This window comes from Anser cygnoides, chromosome 2 (assembly GCF_040182565.1).
Source record: "Anser cygnoides isolate HZ-2024a breed goose chromosome 2, Taihu_goose_T2T_genome, whole genome shotgun sequence".
Lineage (NCBI taxonomy): Eukaryota > Metazoa > Chordata > Aves > Anseriformes > Anatidae > Anser > Anser cygnoides.
In genome coordinates, this window is record NC_089874.1 from 114,483,455 (window position 1) to 114,503,085 (window position 19,631).

A 19,631-nucleotide genomic window follows, 5' to 3' on the forward strand; every position below is an offset into this window, starting at 1 on the left:
TGCAGGAAACACCTCACAGAGGAATAAGCAACGAGAGGTGCCTCTGGCCCTGAGATTGAGACACTGGGGCCTTGGCTGCTGTGGCTTTTGGGTACAGCTGGCTGAGGCAGAAAAGGCAGCACGCAGGGAACCCACTGCACCCTGCGGGCAGTGACAGGACACACCAGTGCAGGGCTGGGCAGGAGGCACAGCCTCGTCCTGTCATCTCAACCAAAACCAGCTGAGGTCTGCAGCTGCTCGGTTTGTCTGTGCCTGCTCAGCACCCCAAGCTGACGGCTTTCCCTGGCAGCACGCAGGGAATGGCGGCCGTGAGGCAGCCCTCAGACCGGGTGCGGCTGGGCTGGGCGAGCAACGCCCGACTCTCCAGGAGCCCGTGAGTCTGTCACACCGCCGTTTCCCTCGGTCCCTCTTGCCAGCAGCCATCGGGCCTCCCCACACAAGCGATAGGGACGGGACGTAAGGGCACCTGCCACCGGGGAGCTTGCGCAGTGAAGCCGCCCGCCCTTTCCGCCCTGCCCGCCTCCCCTCCGGCCCCCATGGCGGCGGGCGGCCCCGAGGCGGCCCAGCAGCAAGTGAGCGGCGGCGGGGGCGAGGAGGGCGGCGGGGCTGCGAGTGAGGGGCCCGCCGGGGCACGGCCTTCCCCTACAGGGCGGGCAGCGGATGGCTCCGTCCTGCGAGGAGCTGCTGGCCGGCTCCCTTCAGGCACCGGCGGGTGGCTGTGGGTTTGTAGTGAAGAGCCACTGCCGGTGTCATCCTGCTAACGCTGCAGCTGCTCCCTGCTTCATCTCTGCTAATTGCAGCCTCATCCAGGGAAACAAGAGACCTGGGTGCCTGTGGAAGAACAGAGTGAAGTTTACTTGTTCTGTAAATCAGGACTGGACCCCCCAGTTTTTATGACCGCCTGTTACACTGAACCGTGTTTGTAAATAAGCAGAAGGGGAGCCAGGCTTAAAACCGTGGCTGGCACGCAAGGTTGTGTGATTTCTTCTTTACTTCTTTATTCATCTTTACGCAATGCTCTTTCCAGATTGATGAAATTGAAGCCCTGTCATCCATATATGGTGAAGACTGGTGTGTGGTTGATGAAGATGAAAAAATCTATTGCATTAAGATTAGTGACTGTCTGGACCAGCCAAAATGGACGCTCTGTCTGCAGGTACAGTGCTGTTGAGGAGTTTGACACAGAAATTGCAAGTGGACTCCTGCAGGGAAAAGCTTGTGCCTGCATGAAGGCCTTTGAAGTAGGATTTGATATCTCCTCAAACACATTAAGAAGTTTTTGGATTGAAATCTTTGATACACTTTTCATTGGTGGTTCCCATAACACATCAATGTGCTTGTGACGTTGGCAGTAGTTACGTATCCTAATTCCACACCTGATAAAACCACATCTCAGTATTTTTCTCTGTCTCATTTTAGACAAACTGGTTATGTACATTATCTTTGTATAGGACACCTGAGTGAGTCTGGTGCAGCTGCTTCTAGATTTACTTTCTGCAAAGTGTGGAAACACAAAATTCAGATCAACTTGACCAAGTAACTTGCCACTTTTATTATTTCCAGTTCTGTAAACATGCTTCATTTAGTGGAAGTAACACTGAAATGACAACTTGTGGAATTGCAGAGCCCCTTAAATTTAAGTACAGTCACCACGCAGGCAGCTCTTTTCACATTTCTTCTGCACTTCATTTTGCATAACACTTCATCTGCAAAAAGTATGCCACGAAATATGGTATTTGTATGCATTACCGTTATTGGAATCCTAAATACAGATATACCTGTTTTTCCGTCATTCTATAACAGCGTAGCCAACTGTTTTTTTCATTTGTAACACTGATTGTAGCCCAGGTGCTCAACATTGGAATCCATTAGTAAAACTCAGGTAGCTGAGCGCAGTAGTATAGTGAATATTTACCCTGAATTTCTTTCAGGTGATTTTGCCTCCAGGATACCCAACTGCAGAGCCACCTATTTATCAGCTAAAGTAAGTGAAGTTTCTTGCTGAGTTTTTTTCCTTCAGACACTTGTATTTCTTTCCTGAGTTACCAGTGCTAATTGTTTAAAGTGTAAGTTGAGGTTTAGTGGAATGTTTCAAGCAATCATATTTTATTCTTTCCCCCAAGTCAGCCTCATGAAGTTCACTATGATAGTCTGATCTCTTGTTTCAGAACTCTAATTCTTACACTATTATTTTGTGGCAAGGCAGCAATTAGACCATGGAGGTATGGTAGCTGCTACTTGACATATTGGACAATATCTCACCACTTTCTAGAGCGTACCACCCTTGTTTCTGCCCTTCTTTCAGCTTGTAAGGCACGCTTTTCACCTGAGCACTTGCTCTTGTTAGGATGGAACCAAAGAAAGTGCCACTTTTTTCCTTCTCTGCTCTCCCCATTTCCCTTGGTATGTAAACCAGATGGCAATGGAGACATGTCAGCCAGACCCCTGATTTGGGTGATAGAGGGATCAGGCCTGCAGGGCATGACATGCTGCATATATGCTAAATTTTGGTCAACAGCATTGGCAAGGGAATGCAACACAGTGCTGGTAAAATTGAGGTAAAATTTATAGTTTAACATGAGACTAAAAGGGTACAGGTACAGAACTGAAGGATCATGCTAAATATAGTAAGCAAGTTTCTTCACTATATTTATGTCCTTCACTATATTTAGATCCTTCATTATAATTCGTTTATTACATAATAAAATATAATCGTTACATTTTAATATAGTAAAAAGTAGTATGGTGCTGAAGGAGTCAGAAAGGTATGCTAATAATATGTAATGTGACTCTGGAGAGACAACGGCCTACCATGAAAAAGATGAGTCCAGCTTACTTACCTGAGATATGGAAAGGCTGCCAAAGTTGGGAATCTTAAGGGAGAACTAGGTAATCATGCTTTTAGCAAGATGTTTACATCTGAAATTTTGTAAGTGGGGATGATTGACAGTGTTTATTTTCTAGGTGTTTATCATGTTTATTTTGAAATGAGTGTTTGTTGAGATGATGGAGTCAACATACAGACACCATTTTCATCATATTTCTCTTCATTCTAGTGCCCCTTGGCTTCGAGGAGAGGAGTACACAGAACTAGCAAATAGCTTGGAAGAAATATATATGTAAGTTACAGATTGGGGAATATAGAAAAAGATGATATATTTCCAGTTTCATGTTGTACTCAATGTGTGCTTTCAAGTACCTGCTTGAACTAGTGAGTGTAATAAGTGCTGCAGTAGCCATAAAACAGTAAGTTTCTTTTACAAATCAGACAGTTAATGCTATGTATATACTATGTTTAACATTTTATGAGAATGAATTGTCTTAAATGCCAACAATTTTCCTTTATGTTATTTTGACCTGGATCTCTAAGGACGGAGGTCTTCATTTTGGCTCCTAATCTTGAGATACTTTCAGAATTCGGTGATATTTCAGTATGAGAGTATATTTCTGTATTTGGATGTTAAACTGCAGGATGTGAAAACATTTCTTCATGTCTTAGAGCATAAGCGACAAAACAGTTTTTCTTAAAAGACAGCTAAGGGATAAGTAGGTTTTGAAGCAAACACAGTTAGTAGAGTCTATTAACTAGAATCCGTAACATAACAGACCATTTATTATCACAGCGTGTAGCTAACAACTCACGATGCATGAGAATAAATATAACATTTAGAAATACTCAAATTATATGTTTTTGAATTGCTGTGAAATTGGGGTATTAAGTGTAGTAATTATATGTGGCTTATTTAATCCTTTCAGATTTCAAAGATAACAAACTAAATGAAATGAAAATATGTCATAAGCAAGCATGGTTGTGCCCAGAATTATGACATCTGAACTTCTTGCTTAAGAGATGTGTTTTAATGCCGTAAAATAAGGAAGACAGCACTTAGCTTGCATGAAGTTTGTTTTTGTCTAATTACGTAGTTATTTTGGGTAACTGGATTTCCTCTAATTTAAGCAAGCAAAATTAAATTAGAAGTGTCAAAAAAGCACAGTGATTTAAAGTTAAAAGTTTGATGGGATCAAATTAACCACAGTGGAGGAAAAAGAGCAGATTATCATCGACTCCGTCCAGATTCATTGGAGTCCCTACCAGAGTCAGAGCTGCTCAGTGTCCTTCACGAGCTCTGTTCTGAGCATCTGGAGCAAGTTGCCACATGAAGACTGCAAGGTGGAATAGCATGGTTGTGAAGCACTCTCCCTATTTTTAATAGAGTCTTGTAGGTTATTACAATTTGCTAGTTAGATAAATCCCTGGCAACTCTGTTTTGTCACTTGCTGTTGAGAGCCCTTGTTGCTCTCCTGTCATTTTTGTTTGTTCAGCAGGAAATGAATGCGTTTGTACTTTAGACCATATATGTCAATTCAGATTGCGTTTAAAACCCTTCTGGAGTTGCCACTGATGTGCACAGTGTTTGTGAAAGCCTTTTATCAATCCAATGTTGAAACGGTTGTCAGGTAAACATAGTTACTCTGCATTGTTTACGATGTGTGTTTTAGTGATCTAAATTGCTTAGTTTTGCAATCTAAAACAATATGAACCATACTGTTAGTCACTCACGATGTCCTCTTAAGGAGGTGGGAAAAGCAGATAACGATTGATCACAAATCTGTTTTGGGATGCACAAAGTGCTTAAAACTGAAAAATATAGGAAATGTTTGGATTTTTTATTATTTTTCCAGATATTCTTCTGGTATACTTACTTGTATACAACAGAGAAATCTTATTCATTGTCTAATCTCTCTCATTCCATCATTAACATAAATGTAGTTCTTCATGTTTTAAAGTAATGCTTCTGTATGATGAGCAGCAGCATGAAATCAGGCCTTTGACTCATTCTGGAGTCTGTTTGGATTTTGGGGACTAAGCTGCAAGTTTACACATTCTTTATTTTTGCTTGAATATTTTTCTTAAAATATGTAAATTTGTTTGAATTACTGATTGAATTTGACAATAGTACTGTGTACACTAAGCAATACAATTTTGTTACTGATGTGTACTTACATGCTGCCCCAGATGGTGGCAGTAAAAATAAAACTATTAATGAGAGACCGTGAGTTGACTAAGGCCCTATACCTTCAGTTCTGGTTTCGAGACAAAATATGTCTCGAAATATGTCACAGTTCATAAGCATGTTAAAATATAATTTGGAAGATTATTTTCAGGATACCATTTTCAATATATTTAGGGATGTTTGGGTCCTGCTGCACATAAAGGCAGTGTTTCATAACTCTGGATGTGCACATAAAACCACTTATCCCATTCTTCCCCAGTACCATAAACATGCCTGTGCCTGCTAATTAAGGACTCATAAGCTTAATGATTACCTCTCCTATAGGACCCAAACTCTGGTGTATTAGGACCCAGTGTGTCTGCTACCACTGACCTACTGTCACAGTCCACCAGGTTTATTTAGCCCCTACTGAGTGCATGAGGGGAAAGAGAAGGGAGGCTGTTCCATGGAAGAAACATCCAAAACATAAAGGAGAAACGTCCCCTGCAGCCACAGAGTGGCCAAAGGAGCTCACCACTGGCAGCAAAGAACTTTTTGAGGAGAAAACTGATCAAGAACAAGCTCAAAGGCTGGAAGTGCTGGCTTAGTGTTCTTTCGAAAATACCGGGAGCTGTCCATTTTTCTCTTCTTGTGGTTGCTTTCACCTTCTTTATATGCCAGAAAGTTTTCATCAGTTACCTGTTTTCCTTTATTATTGGTGTTTTTAATATATATATAAAAAAAAAAGCCATAAGGAGGCAGATTTTCACTTGTTTCACATGGTGAGCTGCTTAGATAGAGTATTCCACAGGCCTCTCTAAGCTCTTTATCTAGACTGTAAAATTGTTTTTCTGCATGTCTGAAGTCTGCATGTTATTTAACGTAGATACTTTCCAAGTAAAATCTGAAAAAAAAATATATATATATTCTTCATTCACTGTGACTTTTATCTTCCAGACAGAACCTTGGTGAAAGTATTCTTTATTTATGGGTGGAGAAGATACGGGAAGTTCTGGTAGAAAAGGCACAGTCAGCAGATCCAGGTATTTCAGAAAATACATGGGTTTTTCAGTTTACTTCTTCATCTGCAAAGTAAGATTTCATTGAAAGTTAAAGATCTATGCCCAGTTTCGTTTTGACCTAGATAAGACAAAACAGTCTCTAGTTTGATGGCTTATTGTTCTACAGCAATGGCTTCCGTCTTCAAAAAGCAATAGGGGAAAAAAAAAAAGGAAGGAGGTGGTTGCAATGAACTAGAACAAGGTTCTCAATTCTCTCAGATATTAAATTACTTGCGTGGAAGCAGAGTGCTGCATGCAGATGCATTACGCATCTTCCTCTGTTCTGCTGAGAAATCATTCATAGCAGTAATTAATTTCTGGAGCTGAGTGCACTCTTGGAGGATTGGGATTAGCCTGAAAAGGAGATAAACTTTAGTGGAATATGCAGACAAATAACCAAGTATGCCATCTCAATTGCATTGTGCTATACTGGGATGAGAAGTTACGTCATCACTAGAATTGCAGTGATTTTTCTGCTTTTATAGTGACAGTTTGTGTAAATTCACAGCTGCTCTTTCCAGAAGTGGTGGGACCTTTTTTTTTTTTTCCTTTCATTAAAGTGCTAAACTACCATGAAATGCATGAGTGATGTGCCTGCTTATGCTTGTGGCAGGAGGAAATAGGGATATTATTAATGGGGAAGATGTTAGCTCATTCCTGTCAAGAATGAAAGACTGAAGAAGAAAAAAAACCTCACATTTTCAGTGCTTCTTCATGACAAAGTCTAGTTTTAATCTCTCAGTAAACTGTACATTTGGCTGCTACATTGCACAAATTAAAAAGACATTTTTCACTGACAGGACTAAAGGAGTGGATACTGAGAAGTGAAAGTTTTGGTTTAAGTATTGGAAGTTTATTGGGTATTTTGACTGCAACCTTGGGGCTTTTATTTCTAATAATTTTTCTAGGCCTTTTGAACATGCATCACCTTCCTCTCTCTTATTAAAAATACTCGTGTTACAAAAATTGCATCATCACGACATCATAGGTCCTCCAAGGAGGAAATTAGATAGTGATACATTAACTTATCTCTGTTGTAGGTTCTCTCTAAATCCAGTTGCCAGAGTGCTAGAACTATGATATTTACTCTTTTGCAGTTGACTGTTATTTTTCATATGTCCTGTGCAGAAAAGAAAATAGGATTTTGGGAATCCCAGAATGCTTGAAACATTTCCAGAGAGACGTTTCAAATCTGATGTTTTCCTAACCTTGTTGAGTACCATTGAACAGCAGTTTTACATTTTTCCAAAACTGACCAATAACTTACTGGAGAATTTGTGAAATACCAGATTATTTTATTAATCTAAATTCAGATTAAATTACCCTCAGTACCATGAAATTAACAATTAGTGCTACTGTAAATGTTTAATGGAAATGGTAAGCATGAGTGTGAGTTAGTATTAAAACAGAAGATACTGTGGATGGATTTCATGATGTGAATATTGTATTCCTAATTCTAAGTATGATTTTATTAAATACTGGATGAAGTATTATTCTGCATTTCATTTATTCTTACTGGCAAGCTGATTTGAACTGAAAAGACAGACACGTTAGAGAGAAAGAATTAGAAAATTTGTATTACTTGTCTTGCAAAAAAAAAATTTGTAATAAATCTACTGCTTGTATGTTACTAGAACCAGATATTAAGAAAACCAGTGAAGAAGTTGACGAAGATAGTGGAGATGATTTTCTCATAGACTATCAGCCTGTTCAGGAAGATCCAGTTAAATTGTTAAATTATATCACCTCTGAAAATCAAGAAGGTAAAAAAGGTTTCCTCATTAATTGTGATGAAATCATTTATGAGAGAGAGGCCCTACGTTTCTGTTTTTCTACTAAACTTTTGAGTAAAATTAGTAACATTTAAAATTATAATAAAGATTAATAACAATCGCAAATAACCCTGCATGGTTTTGGTGGTTCTCTGTTATCTTGCATACTTAACTTTAACTAATCTCTTTTGAAAGTTAAGACATTCTTTCCTTTGGTAGCCATATATGTTGTTTCAGTATCCTTAAAAAACACCCAAACACTTCCTTGTTTGTGATCAGTAGATGAAGAGCTGCCATCCATACATCATGGAAACCCACTCACAGATAGGAGGAGTACTTTCCAGGCACATCTGGCTCCTGTGGTGACAACCAGACAAGTTAGTAGAGATCAAGCCTACTCTTTTTGTCTGTACTTTGAGATTGACAAGATATTACTGAAATAGTTGCAATTAGATGAATTTGTCTTTCTTTGCATTTTTGTGTTGATATTGTATTAAGTAGTCTTCAGTTTTTGGTTTTCAATGTCAGCAAAGTAACTTGTTTCGGCTCTGCAGTTCTTCCTGGTAGCTTTCCAGTTCTATTGTGGAAGTGGGTGGATGTTGCTATCCCTTACTTTTAAGTGTGTTAGATGTAGGGCAGAGAATAAGAGCATTACATTTTGACTTCTGGATGTTTGCGAAGTTTTCATATGATACATGGAAGTGACTGAGTCTGTTGTGTTACTTGTGAAAGTGAATTATAATTAGCTTATAAATATTTTTCCCTTCTTCAGAAGGCAATTCTATTGAGAAATACATTTGGATAATGCATAAGTAAATACTTAGACGTAAATGAGAGGGGTAAGCATGCTTGCAGAGTTGTGTATATCCACAACTAGAAAAAAATGTCTGCACTGGTTCCTGTCTCTTATGGGAATCGCTGTTAAATATGGATCTAGATAGTGTGCTAGAAAAGGACAGCTGTATTTTGTTTCCCATCGTGCTTCTCTTCTTTCAGCAGTTTAACACAAGGTAAAGATTGTGTCATTGTGGTTAATATTAATGTGTTTTTTTTGGGGGGGGGTGGGGTTATCCAGTTGCTTTTTGGACCAGAATGAACTTTCAGAATCTGTGGTATTGTATGAAAATACACCTTGTGTTTGCTGTCAATCAGTTGCTTGTAACTTCCTTTCTTGCACCTCTCTGCTTTTGTATGTAGTTGGATTTTGTAGACATCTATCATGTTTCACAGACCTTACTTTTCAGTTTCCCAGGCTGAAGACCGACTTCCCCAACTATTTTGGTACTTCTTGGATGAACTTCCATGTGTGCAATCATTTCTGTTTTCCAGCTGCTTCTGCTTTCTAACCTTTCTGAGATGCAAACCAGAACTGTACACAATGCTGAATGCAATCACACCAAGGATTTATGGAGTGATATAAAGAGGTTTTTTGTTTGTTTTCAGTGTTCTTTTCCTGGTAATACCTTTCAGTTTGCTTTTTTAATCTCTACTCGGCACTGAGCTGGTGCTTTCATAGAAATGTGTGTTACAACCCCAAGATCTCTTTTTGTGAATGCTTGTAACAAGTTTGAGTCACTTTGTACATCAGTTTGCATCTGTTAACATCTCTCTCCTTTGATGATCCCTGTTCAGCATGGAAACTACTGATCTTGTCTTGTCATTAGCTAGCAGTTACACCCTGGGAATATTTTCATCTTTCCTTGTATCCAATTCTAGTTTTTATTTAAAAAAAAAAAATTACAAATGGATTTTGTCAAATATTTTTTGAAATTCCAGGTGGGCTAGATCAACTGGAAGCACGTGCTCAGTGACTCTGAAAGAATCTTGACAGATTGACAGATTTTAGAGGCATAGTTCCCTGTACAAAAGCTGTAGTATCTTAAGTTTTTTTTTTTTTTTAAATACCATCAATTAATTTGCCTAGTACAGTTATAAGACTTGTTCTGCAGTTCTCTGAGTAGTTCCTGGAGTACTTCTGAAATGTTGGTATCACAGCAGTCACCTTCTGCTGCACCAGGCGGTTTTAACTGGCAGGTTAGATACCTCAGTTACAGTTCAACACCTTCATGCTCCAATTCCTTTTAAACTTTTAAATACACGTGATCTCATTTTGCTGATTTGTTTCTATTCATCTTATCAGCTTGCTTAACATTATTCTGTGGTAAGGCTCCACTGTAGTGTCCCTGCCTGACCTTTTTTCATAAATACTGTACATTCATTTATTATTATTTCTTGGTGCTACTGCTGTATATTTTTTGAGCGATTCTTCTGTATTATATTTATCTGCTGGCAGTACAGATTTCTGGTAGGCTTCAGCTTATTGTGTTTGAGAAAATATTATTATAAAATATAAATATTATAAAATATTACTATAGCTTCTGTTTTCACACCTGCAAAAATACGCCGTGCCTTTCACATCTATCTTGACATCTATCATGTTTTTCTCTGTCCGAATACATCATAATGTTTTGAACATGCCTTCAGCTTTCTTGAGATGTTCTCTTAGCGCTTCCAAAGCAAAAGCAATTTTATTTGTTACTCTTAATGTGGAATAACTCAATGTTTTAAAATACTTAATGTGTTACCATTTTCACTAAAGTAGCATTGCGCTTTAGGGTCTTTCTTAGCAGTGCTCAGTCCCTATGAACTGTGAGTTTTTATGAGCTGTTTTGCTTTAGAAAGAGAGGGAATTGGAATCATTGACTTTTTGATTTTTAAAATATTCTCACTCTGATTTGTGAGTAAGATCACTCCTATCTAAAGGAAGTTCATACATGCAGACACAGGTTTCAGAAAGGGCAGGTCTGTGTCAAGAAATAGTACTTAAAGCAGGTTAATAACTTCCCTTTTGCATGCGGAGATGTTCTTAATTTCTTCTTTTATGACTTCTTTTTAAAAGCAATGTATACTTAATAAACCTAGGAATTTCTGGTCAAGGCTTCTTGTTACTTGCATGGTATAAAGGTAGTGTCAAATCCATCTGCTTTGATAGAGTCATACTGTACAGTGTGAGGGGATCAGTCTGCGCTGCAGGGAAGCTTTACCATGACATGGGCTCATTTTTATGAAAGAAAGCAAAAAGAGGTAAGGAGTGAGGTAAAACATTGTACATTTAGAGAGCACTAACTTGTTTATTAACTGAAGTGATTAGTAAGTGCATTGTCGGTACGTTACAGTGATGGCTGTTGATGTTTAAGACAGTACACAGATTGCTGTGTAAATTCCTTTATTGAATATTTTAATGCAGCTTTCAGTAATGACAACCAGCATAATACTGTAGTTATTTACATAAAATAATAGGTTACTATAAATTTTATGAGGGAAAAAAAAGCGATAGGTATATTTCAGGTAGCAAGCTAGATTTGATACTAGATTTGGTACCATTGCTTTTCCTTGTCTCTGTCTGGTGTGTTTTGGCATTTAAAATGTATGTGGTTCTTGGACTTGACATTGATTTAGAAAGGTAGGACTAAGAAGTGATCTGTTGTTTAAAGATCGTTATGAACAGGTGCTTCACTGATGTGTAGGGAGTTTTCCCTTAATTCCCTAAATCAAGAAGAGTAGAAAGGGGAGCAGGGAAAAAAGGTTCATGATCTGCTATAGAAGAAAAGATAGGTTACTGCTTAGCTGCGAGATGTCTGTCTTAGAGGTTTATTGCTAATACAGACATACAGTGAATATTTGAGAGATATTTTCTGGAGCGTGGTAGCCAACATATAACTAATATCAAAGGTGACAGTAATTTCATATGCTTTGTACCCTAAATCCATGTATTAAAATGTTTATGAAAGCATACTAAGTAATGTGAGTTGTCTTTCTTCAACATTCCACTTCAGGGAAGGGGACAACAGGAGAAAACGGGTGTCTGAAGCAATGTTCTCAGTTCATAATAGCATTTTTTTCATTGAGGTATCTTATATTTGAGATAATCTTATATTTCTTCCAGAAGCATTGGAAATAGCACAGTGTAGCTATGACAGATATTAAATATGAACACTGATTACTTCTCAGAGACCTTTTTCTTTGGAATGAAAAGCAATTTACTTACCAAGCATGTTTTTCCAAGCTTTCTCAACTTCAGTCATACTTTGCTCAAAGTAATATTAGTTATGCATTGTCTACTAAAACAATGTCTTGATCAAAGCTCTTTTTACTAGACCAAGTTGAAGTGTTGAACAATTGCTAGCTTGTTTAATTAGAAACAGAAGCTGCACTAATATTGATAAGTGTTTTGGTACTTCTTAAGAAGAGAGATCAATATAGTGGGAACATCATTTTTTTGTGAAATACTGACTCAGATCCACAGAGGAAAGCTGGTTTTTTTTTTTCCAGTTCTTTCTGTGAAATGGAAACTCTGAAAAGCAAGTAAGTTTGAGTAAAAAGAAAATCTCAAAGTGAAATGTGGTAGAACTTTCCAAACATCATGTTACTGTGGTATCAGTAAAAGCAATGCATAATATGTGTAATGTAATAGGAAAACATGTTGTGCCATTATTCCAGCTTAATGTTACACTTGAAAAAAGCAAGTAGCTGTAATTGATCCTTAATACTGATTTAAAGTGTTTTCTAGATCTCACTCTCTCTCTTGTTTAGTAAATCAGTTTGATGCTTATACGTGTTCAGCAATAATATGAATGCACTGATTCAAGAAACAGATGTTTGCAGTATCCCGGAAAATAGCATGGGGGTACTGAGAAGCTGCTTGAGTTAGCAAATTGAATATTTAATTCATTTTATGTCAAAATGTAGAAGTGTTTCCCTATAGTACTGAAAAGGAGGTGTTTGTTTAGCAGTAATATTGAGATGATGTGTATGAAATCCCCTTACTGAGCTTATTTCTGTGTGTTTTTTTAAAGGTAAAGAGAGTTCTTGAAAAATTATATGAGAATAAGAAAATTGCAAGTGCCACCCACAACATATATGCATACAGGTGAGAGATTAATAGTGATTTTTTTCAGTGTTCTCTGTCAAGTGAGTGCAGGGCATGAGAAAAATAAAATGCATCAAAGAAATTCCTTGCTAATAAGAAACTACTCCCGTGAAGATTTATTTGCATGTTAAAGGTTTCAGGCTTTATTTTGGACTTGAGATCAAGAAAGTGCAACATACAGTAAGGAAAAATATTAAGATAGTGAAGCAGCACTAGGAATAAAAACCAAAAAGAAATAAAAGCGGATTTGAACATGTGTTGTTAGACTTTGTATAGGAGGTGTGAGCAAGGAAATGCTACTTCATCCTGAACTAAATGTGGTTTTATTTAGGCAAAGTGACATTTTTCAACCTGACCTTGCATTTATAAATGGCTCAAAGATTTCAGTTGAAATAAGGGCTGAAGCAGAAACCTGATGCAGACACCTGGCATATGAAATTTCCTGAAATACATAAAACTTCAGGGAAAATGGGGAACAGGTAGTAATGAGTTTGGCAGTGGTCTATCCCTGGCAACTTTTGTGAACATAGATTATTTGAAATGAAACAGTCTCAGTCCAGATAGCAATGTAGGTTTTCTGAGGAATGTGACAGTAAGAGGAGCCCCTTTCATTGCTGGAGGAACTGGTCATCTGAAAAAGTGCGTATAGAAGGTGATCCCTTCATGCACATCCTGGAGTGATCCTAATGAAGCATGAAGTGAGAGTAAGTGAAAGCTTACCAATATATCTACCCAAGTTAAAGGTTTGTATAAAGAGAGGATTTCTATTGTTGCTGCTGCTGATGTGACACCTTCCACTCATGCTATGTAAATACACTTCAAAAAAGCAACAGAAACATAGTTACTGCTTCATATTTTTCATCTAAAACTAGCTGCCTCTTTGTCATTGCGTCATGTGTATGTTAACTAAGGGTGGAAGTTATGAAATCAATTAGGTAACAAAACAGTAGAGTTCTGAGCATTACTTCTGTACATTTAGACCTGGGCAGCTGTCCTTCATTTGAAACAACATGCCCCAAAGTCTCCCGGAGTGCCCCCAGTGTAGTTCCTCAGGCTTGCTATATTCTGTCACAGGTCTGCTTTGAAGGAAGGCTCAGTAAATGGCACGGAGAATCTGGGGCAGAATTTCAGTAATAGTTTTACACTGCTGCTGCTGAAATACAGACCTAACTGATTACTAATAATCACTTCTCTCAGAGTTCTTCTATCTTGTAGGTATGTATCATATATAATTTGAACCTGCATCTGATGGAGTTGGTTGAAACTACATGTAATTACTAGGCTAAAAACCTAAGGATTTTTCTTACTGGGGACTTTACACTGGTAATGAATATGGAGTTAACCTGAAGTAGTTACGGTATATGTAACAGCTTCTCAACGCTTGTTCCACTGTAGAGATAAATATTTGTGGTTTACCCTAAGCCACATCCTGTTTTCATGTCAATGTCCTTAGTGGAGAAGCAGATTGATGCACTTGCTTATGAAAGATCTCTGAGACTTCGTTAATCACTTAAAAATGTTACTTGATTGAGTTTTTGTTAATTCTTTATTATTATTATTATTATTGTTTTGTTTTAGAATATACTGCGAAGATAAGCAGACGTTCTTACAAGACTGTGAAGATGATGGGGAAACAGCAGCAGGTGGACGTCTTCTTCATCTTATGCAGGTTATAGCAATTAGTCTTTGATTTCTGGAAGTCTTGAACAGATTTGAAAAAATCACTACAATGTGACTAATAAACTTATACAAGATTACTTGAATTCTTGCTTTGCTGTTGGCCCAATAGGTGATTGCTTACTCAGAAGTCAGAGAACAAAGTACAGACTGTTGTATACATGTAATGAATTGGATTTTCCAAGTCTTGGATCATAAAGATTCCTGTGCTTCCTATATGGTGTAAGATGGATAGAAAATGAAGACTGGAATAATCTGATTGACACAACCTTTACTTCAGTTTCCTTATGAATATTCGTAACATAAAAAGACACTTCTATTAGAACTTGCAGAGTAGAGCTTCAAATGCAAAAGCGAATGGGAGTGAAGCAGTTAAGTTGTTCTCACCATTGTATGTATATCTTTGTGCTATTTCCAGGTCTGATTCTTTAGCCCTTGTATTTGCATATATTTTAGTTTTCAGATGTGGAGCTAATATTCCCTCTACAAAGTTACTACTAAATGTACATTGATAAATTTTGATTAGCTGGCATGATACAGCCCCTTGTAAAGCCATAAGTAAAATACCATAACTACAGGGAACAGCTGGATACAGTTTATGCCTCAAGTCTCTTAACTATATCAGAACACTAATTAATGTTTTTCATTTTGATTTTCGATTCACATCACCTTCAGAACAAAGGTTTTCTTTTCCCATCCTTTGCTTGCTTGTATATTCTGTCATTTAATGTGCTGTACTCTTATTACTGGAGACTGTTTTAAAGTTGTTGTGTAGTGGGTTTTTTGCTTTTTTTTTTGTTTTGTTTTAAATTTCAGAGGTTTCTTTATTCAGGAAGAAACATTATAATTGTAAATATTTTAGCACTTTTCATTTAGAACTTTTTGAAACTTCCTAAGTAACTCAAACTTGACTTGGGAAGGAAAACTTAATTTATATAATATATGCAAGTATATGTGGTAAGTGTGAAAATACTAGTGTAGTAATAATAATGTAAAGAATATCTTTGCAGTTACTGTACCTCAACTTACTCTGAGCTTATCAACTCTTTTTCAGTATATTAATGTAAACTCTTGAAAGGTGCCAGATTTACTGTGTCTGCTTAATGGTCCATAAAAATCCAGTTTAGAAAATGACATGAAATTTCACCTTTCAAATGTGAACTGATAGTAGTTATTACTGGGAGTACTTTCGTTTTGGAATTGTGATTCTGCAGAGCTCAGAAAAGTGCAATTTTCACTCCTGGGAAAAATTGAAGTAGTTTAAGGACTAATTTCTAGGTGTTCATGTAGTTCTCTTAATTCTTCTCTTGCAAACTCTTAAGACACGTGATATGGGCATGAAAATCAGGTGGTTTAATACAGTTATTGTTGCTGTAGTTATAGTTCTTCTTTTGCAATAGAAATCTTATCTTGTTTCAGATAAACCTAGCACTTCAGTCAAGATATCACTTTCCGGTTACAAGAAACAGTATTTTAGATTAATACTTTTGAACTCAAAGTTAAAAATTTCCTAACTGTTTGACATCCTGTTTACTCTGAACAGTTGCTATAAATTGACTTTATGGATGATGTGTAAATGTAGAGTAGAAAATGCTGGTCAGAAAAACTGCCCTTCCTTTGTGTTGTTTGTTTGTTTGTTTTTTACATTATCCCTTAAACTTTCAAATTCTAGTAATGTTTCTGTTTTCACAAAGGTAGAGTCTTCTAAGAGGATTTTTCAAATTAGTCATATATATATATATATATATAAATTTTTTAAAAATTTTTTTTTTCCTTAATGGAGATGATGAATGGTTGTTAACCTGCTTTATAGATAGCTGGCTCTTAAGGTGTTTTCCTCACCTTCCACTTCACCAGATCGCCCTCTGTCTTGCAGACCACAGTGGTTTTGCTCAGCCTTATGCAAATAAAGCTGTTCTTGCTCTGTCTGGCCATCTGCACGCACTAGTGGAGTACTTCACAGGACTTGAGAGTAAGCTGTTTGTGAGTGAAAATCTTTCACAGATATTTTAGATGCTTTAGTTTGACGAACAAATTCAGGATCATGGTCACAAACCATGTCAAAAAAGCCAACTTGTGATTGTCACTACGTGTTTTCGTGCAGTAATGTATTTCTTATATTTTGGCAAAATGTGTGTGTGTGTGTGACATTTAGTCAGCTGGAATCACTCTGTTACTAGCATTTGCTGCTGCTGGAGATCTTCTTGAGGGTAGAATTGCTGTAAGGCAGAATAAATGCTGGTTTTCAAGTCTAGTCAAATCACATTTAGCTGTCAAAAATAAAGCTGTTGAAGGTCTGTGTTTCTTGCCTTTAATTGTAATAAAGGAAGTCATTGCTTCTGTTTAAATCTCTTCTTGACTTTGTTACTGATAGTCTTAAAAACACTATGTAAGAGTTATTTAGTTCCTTTCTGTTTCCTCCTTTGCTAATACAATTATTTCATGTTCTGTGAACTTTATATATGCCTTTTGGAATTCAAAAAGGAACTGCTCGGTTGTAAGGGATGCTAACTCAGACCAAGAAAATACAGATGTTTTTCTGTGTTATCCAAGAGTTGTTGCTAAGTCCTGCACTTGGTAACAGTAGTAGATTATTCCACAAAATCATAGAATATCCTGAGTTGGAAGGGACACAAAGATCATCAAGTCCAGCTCCTGGTGTTATGGCATTTTAGATATCCATATGAACCATGCCTTACGTACCTGTTCCCTGGCTGTTATTAGCTTTATCCATCATCATTTCCAAAAATGTGGATAGACAATCTACGTGGTGACAGAGGTGCTTTGGAAATAAAAAGTGTCTTATTAAAAATAATGAAAGTAACTCAATAAACGTCCCTTTAAATAATGCCTGAGGCCTTTGATACATGGATGAGCAACTGTAGAGCACATGAAATAACTTTTCACCATTTCTAATGGGATATATTGACTCATTTTACTTTCAATTTACCTCTGAGTAGAAGCTTGGACAGGGAAACTTACCACAACTACTGAATTGTTATTATTTGTTACCTTCTGACTTCTGTGCTATGTGGTACAGACATGAATGCAATTTCATCTTAAAAAGTAGGCTTTTTCTATTAAGAAAGATATCAACAGTAAAACTAGTTCAATAAAAAAACTTTTTTATAGTTGTTTGTTTTTGTTAATTTTATTGTTGTTGCTGTTGTTTTAAACAGATTTTGGATGTCCACAATGTGTTAGTCGTGGTATCCCGCTGGTATGGAGGTATTCTGTTAGGACCAGATCGTTTTAAACATATCAACAATTGTGCAAGAAACATCCTTGTGGAATACAACTATGTACATTCAGTGGTAAGTTTCTGTCACTTAAAATAAAGGTGTTTATATGTGAACTTGTGCAAACTGTCACTGTTAGATGAAGCCAGAAAAATACTACTCATGCCATCCTCCGATTGCTTTGATGCATTGGTAGGGAGTCTTTGCACTGATCTTATGACTTACTAATAACTTCCAAAGAAGTTAGTGACCTGTAAATGCGAGGTGTGCAACGGAGTGCGGCAGGAGTGGAGGGCTGTGGTCCAGAATACCAATTTGAGGCTTGAGGGAGGGCAGGAAGGGGATACACTGCTTTCTGTGCGTTCAGAAACCAGGCAGCTGCTGCCTCTCATGCTTACACGTGTGCCTGGTGCTAGCGTGTAAGCAGACAGAGCTTGGGAATCACTGTAACTAGTAGGAATTTTAAAATGCAAATGCTTTAATAGACACAAATCATTTTCAGAAACATAGCATATAACATACAGCATCATAACAACAGCAAATACTATTAAAAAATAGATGATAGGCATCATTAAAAAATCAAGCTAGACTAGAAGAACTCAAACCATCTAACAATAAGTGTTACAGAAAAGATGAAGGGAAAATGTTTCAAGGGGGGCTTAAATTACTCAAGTGACAAAGTTCCAAATGTCTTTATATGGCATTTTATGTCAGGGATGTAGGTAATTTAATTATCTATTCCTGTTTTTCAACATTCTTTTCTTCATCCTCAGAACAGTATATTAGATTTGTGTATGTTATATGCAAATACTAACATATACTACAATAGCAGAGTTCAAACATTTTGTTAAGGTCTGTTTCCCTTCCACATGGAAGGGAAGAGATTAAAATGTCCCATGTTCAGTCAGATTTACATCTGGCAAATTCCTTCACCATTTTGAGAAATGCTTGAGATGAATGCTTAATGAATTTAATTACATGGATCATAATCTACCAGTGTGTTGAAATCCAAAATAAATTGTAAACCTCTAACTAATACAGGAAAGTGTAGTGAGACAGTATAGCTAGAAAGTAAAAGTACAAAAACTCATACATTGATTGACTTTTCACATGTGAAGAAATATCTTGTTTTTCAGAGTTGGCAGTCAGAGTAGTACAACAGGGTGTTGGTCCATTAAGACTGGTAAAATTTTGTTTTTCCCCCCATTGTAGGTTTGTTTTGTCTAGGGAAGTGGTTTTATTGTGCTGGTGTATGGTATATCTCTTGATAGGGCCACATTCCACACTAGGAGCAGTTTTGCAGTATAGTGTAGAAGTATTCCTATACTGGTAACGTCCTTCTTGAACAGAAATGGCTTAGATTATTTTTACACTTGTTTTGTTGTTGTTGTTGGCATAGCTATGTGTATAATTTTAGCATTGCTGAAGGCAGAAGTTTCTAGATAGCAAGCAGACAAAATAACAAAACTGGTTAAATACTTTACAGTTCAAAACTGTATCAAGTCCCAGTGAACTATGAACACTTCATATTAAAAATAATTATTGTGAGTGACTTTGAGAGAATGTTAACAATATATAAGAATGTTGTTTTAAATTTTGATTTGCTTGTTTTTCATTTCAGGATGAATCATCTAAACAAGCAGGAAAGAGCAAAAAGACAAAGAAGGACAAGAAGAGAACAGAACACTAATTTATTTTTAAAAACTATAAAAAGATTACTTTGCACATATTTATACAAAGGAAACTTGTACATTATTGTCTTATCAAATACAACAGACATTTTGTATTCAACAGAGAATTCAGTAAAGCTATAGATATGTTTTCATCTTGTTTTGTGATTTCTTCTGCTGTTGAGAAATAGAGCTTAGGCACAAGTTTTCTCTGTTCTTATACATCTCAGCATCTTTCTGTGAGGGTGTTGTAACATCTAGAACCATTTCCCCCCCTCAGTGATGGCT

The 19,631-nt window shown here is 37.0% G+C and overlaps 1 protein-coding gene across 2 annotated transcripts; it reads left to right on the top strand.

Annotated features, from left to right (window-relative positions):
• Nucleotides 1–415: 415 nt before the first annotated feature.
• Nucleotides 416–19,498, top strand: IMPACT (impact RWD domain protein). 2 transcript variants are annotated; one of them, XM_013183563.3, is made up of 11 exons: nt 416–572; nt 1,028–1,156; nt 1,932–1,984; nt 3,057–3,119; nt 5,952–6,037; nt 7,690–7,818; nt 8,107–8,204; nt 12,684–12,757; nt 14,336–14,426; nt 17,614–17,748; nt 19,295–19,498. In XM_013183563.3, exons 1-11 carry the CDS (start codon nt 537–539, stop codon nt 19,361–19,363), a joined length of 963 nt encoding a protein of 320 aa, XP_013039017.3. In that variant the 5' UTR covers nt 416–536; the 3' UTR covers nt 19,364–19,498. The 2 variants fall into 2 exon arrangements, with proteins under 2 accessions (XP_013039017.3, XP_013039018.3); XM_013183564.3 differs by having other exon boundaries at nt 428–572; nt 8,110–8,204.
• Nucleotides 19,499–19,631: the final 133 nt, after the last annotated feature.

Bases quoted from the DNA above. Each gene is read 5' to 3' on its own strand.
- IMPACT (XM_013183563.3), top strand. From the start codon at position 537: ATGGCGGCGGGCGGCCCCGAGGCGGCCCAGCAGCAA. The intron at 1,157-1,931 runs GTACAGTGCTGT...AATTTCTTTCAG, and splicing joins AATGGACGCTCTGTCTGCAG to GTGATTTTGCCTCCAGGATA. The intron at 8,205-12,683 runs GTTAGTAGAGAT...GTTTTTTTAAAG, and splicing joins CTGTGGTGACAACCAGACAA to GTAAAGAGAGTTCTTGAAAA.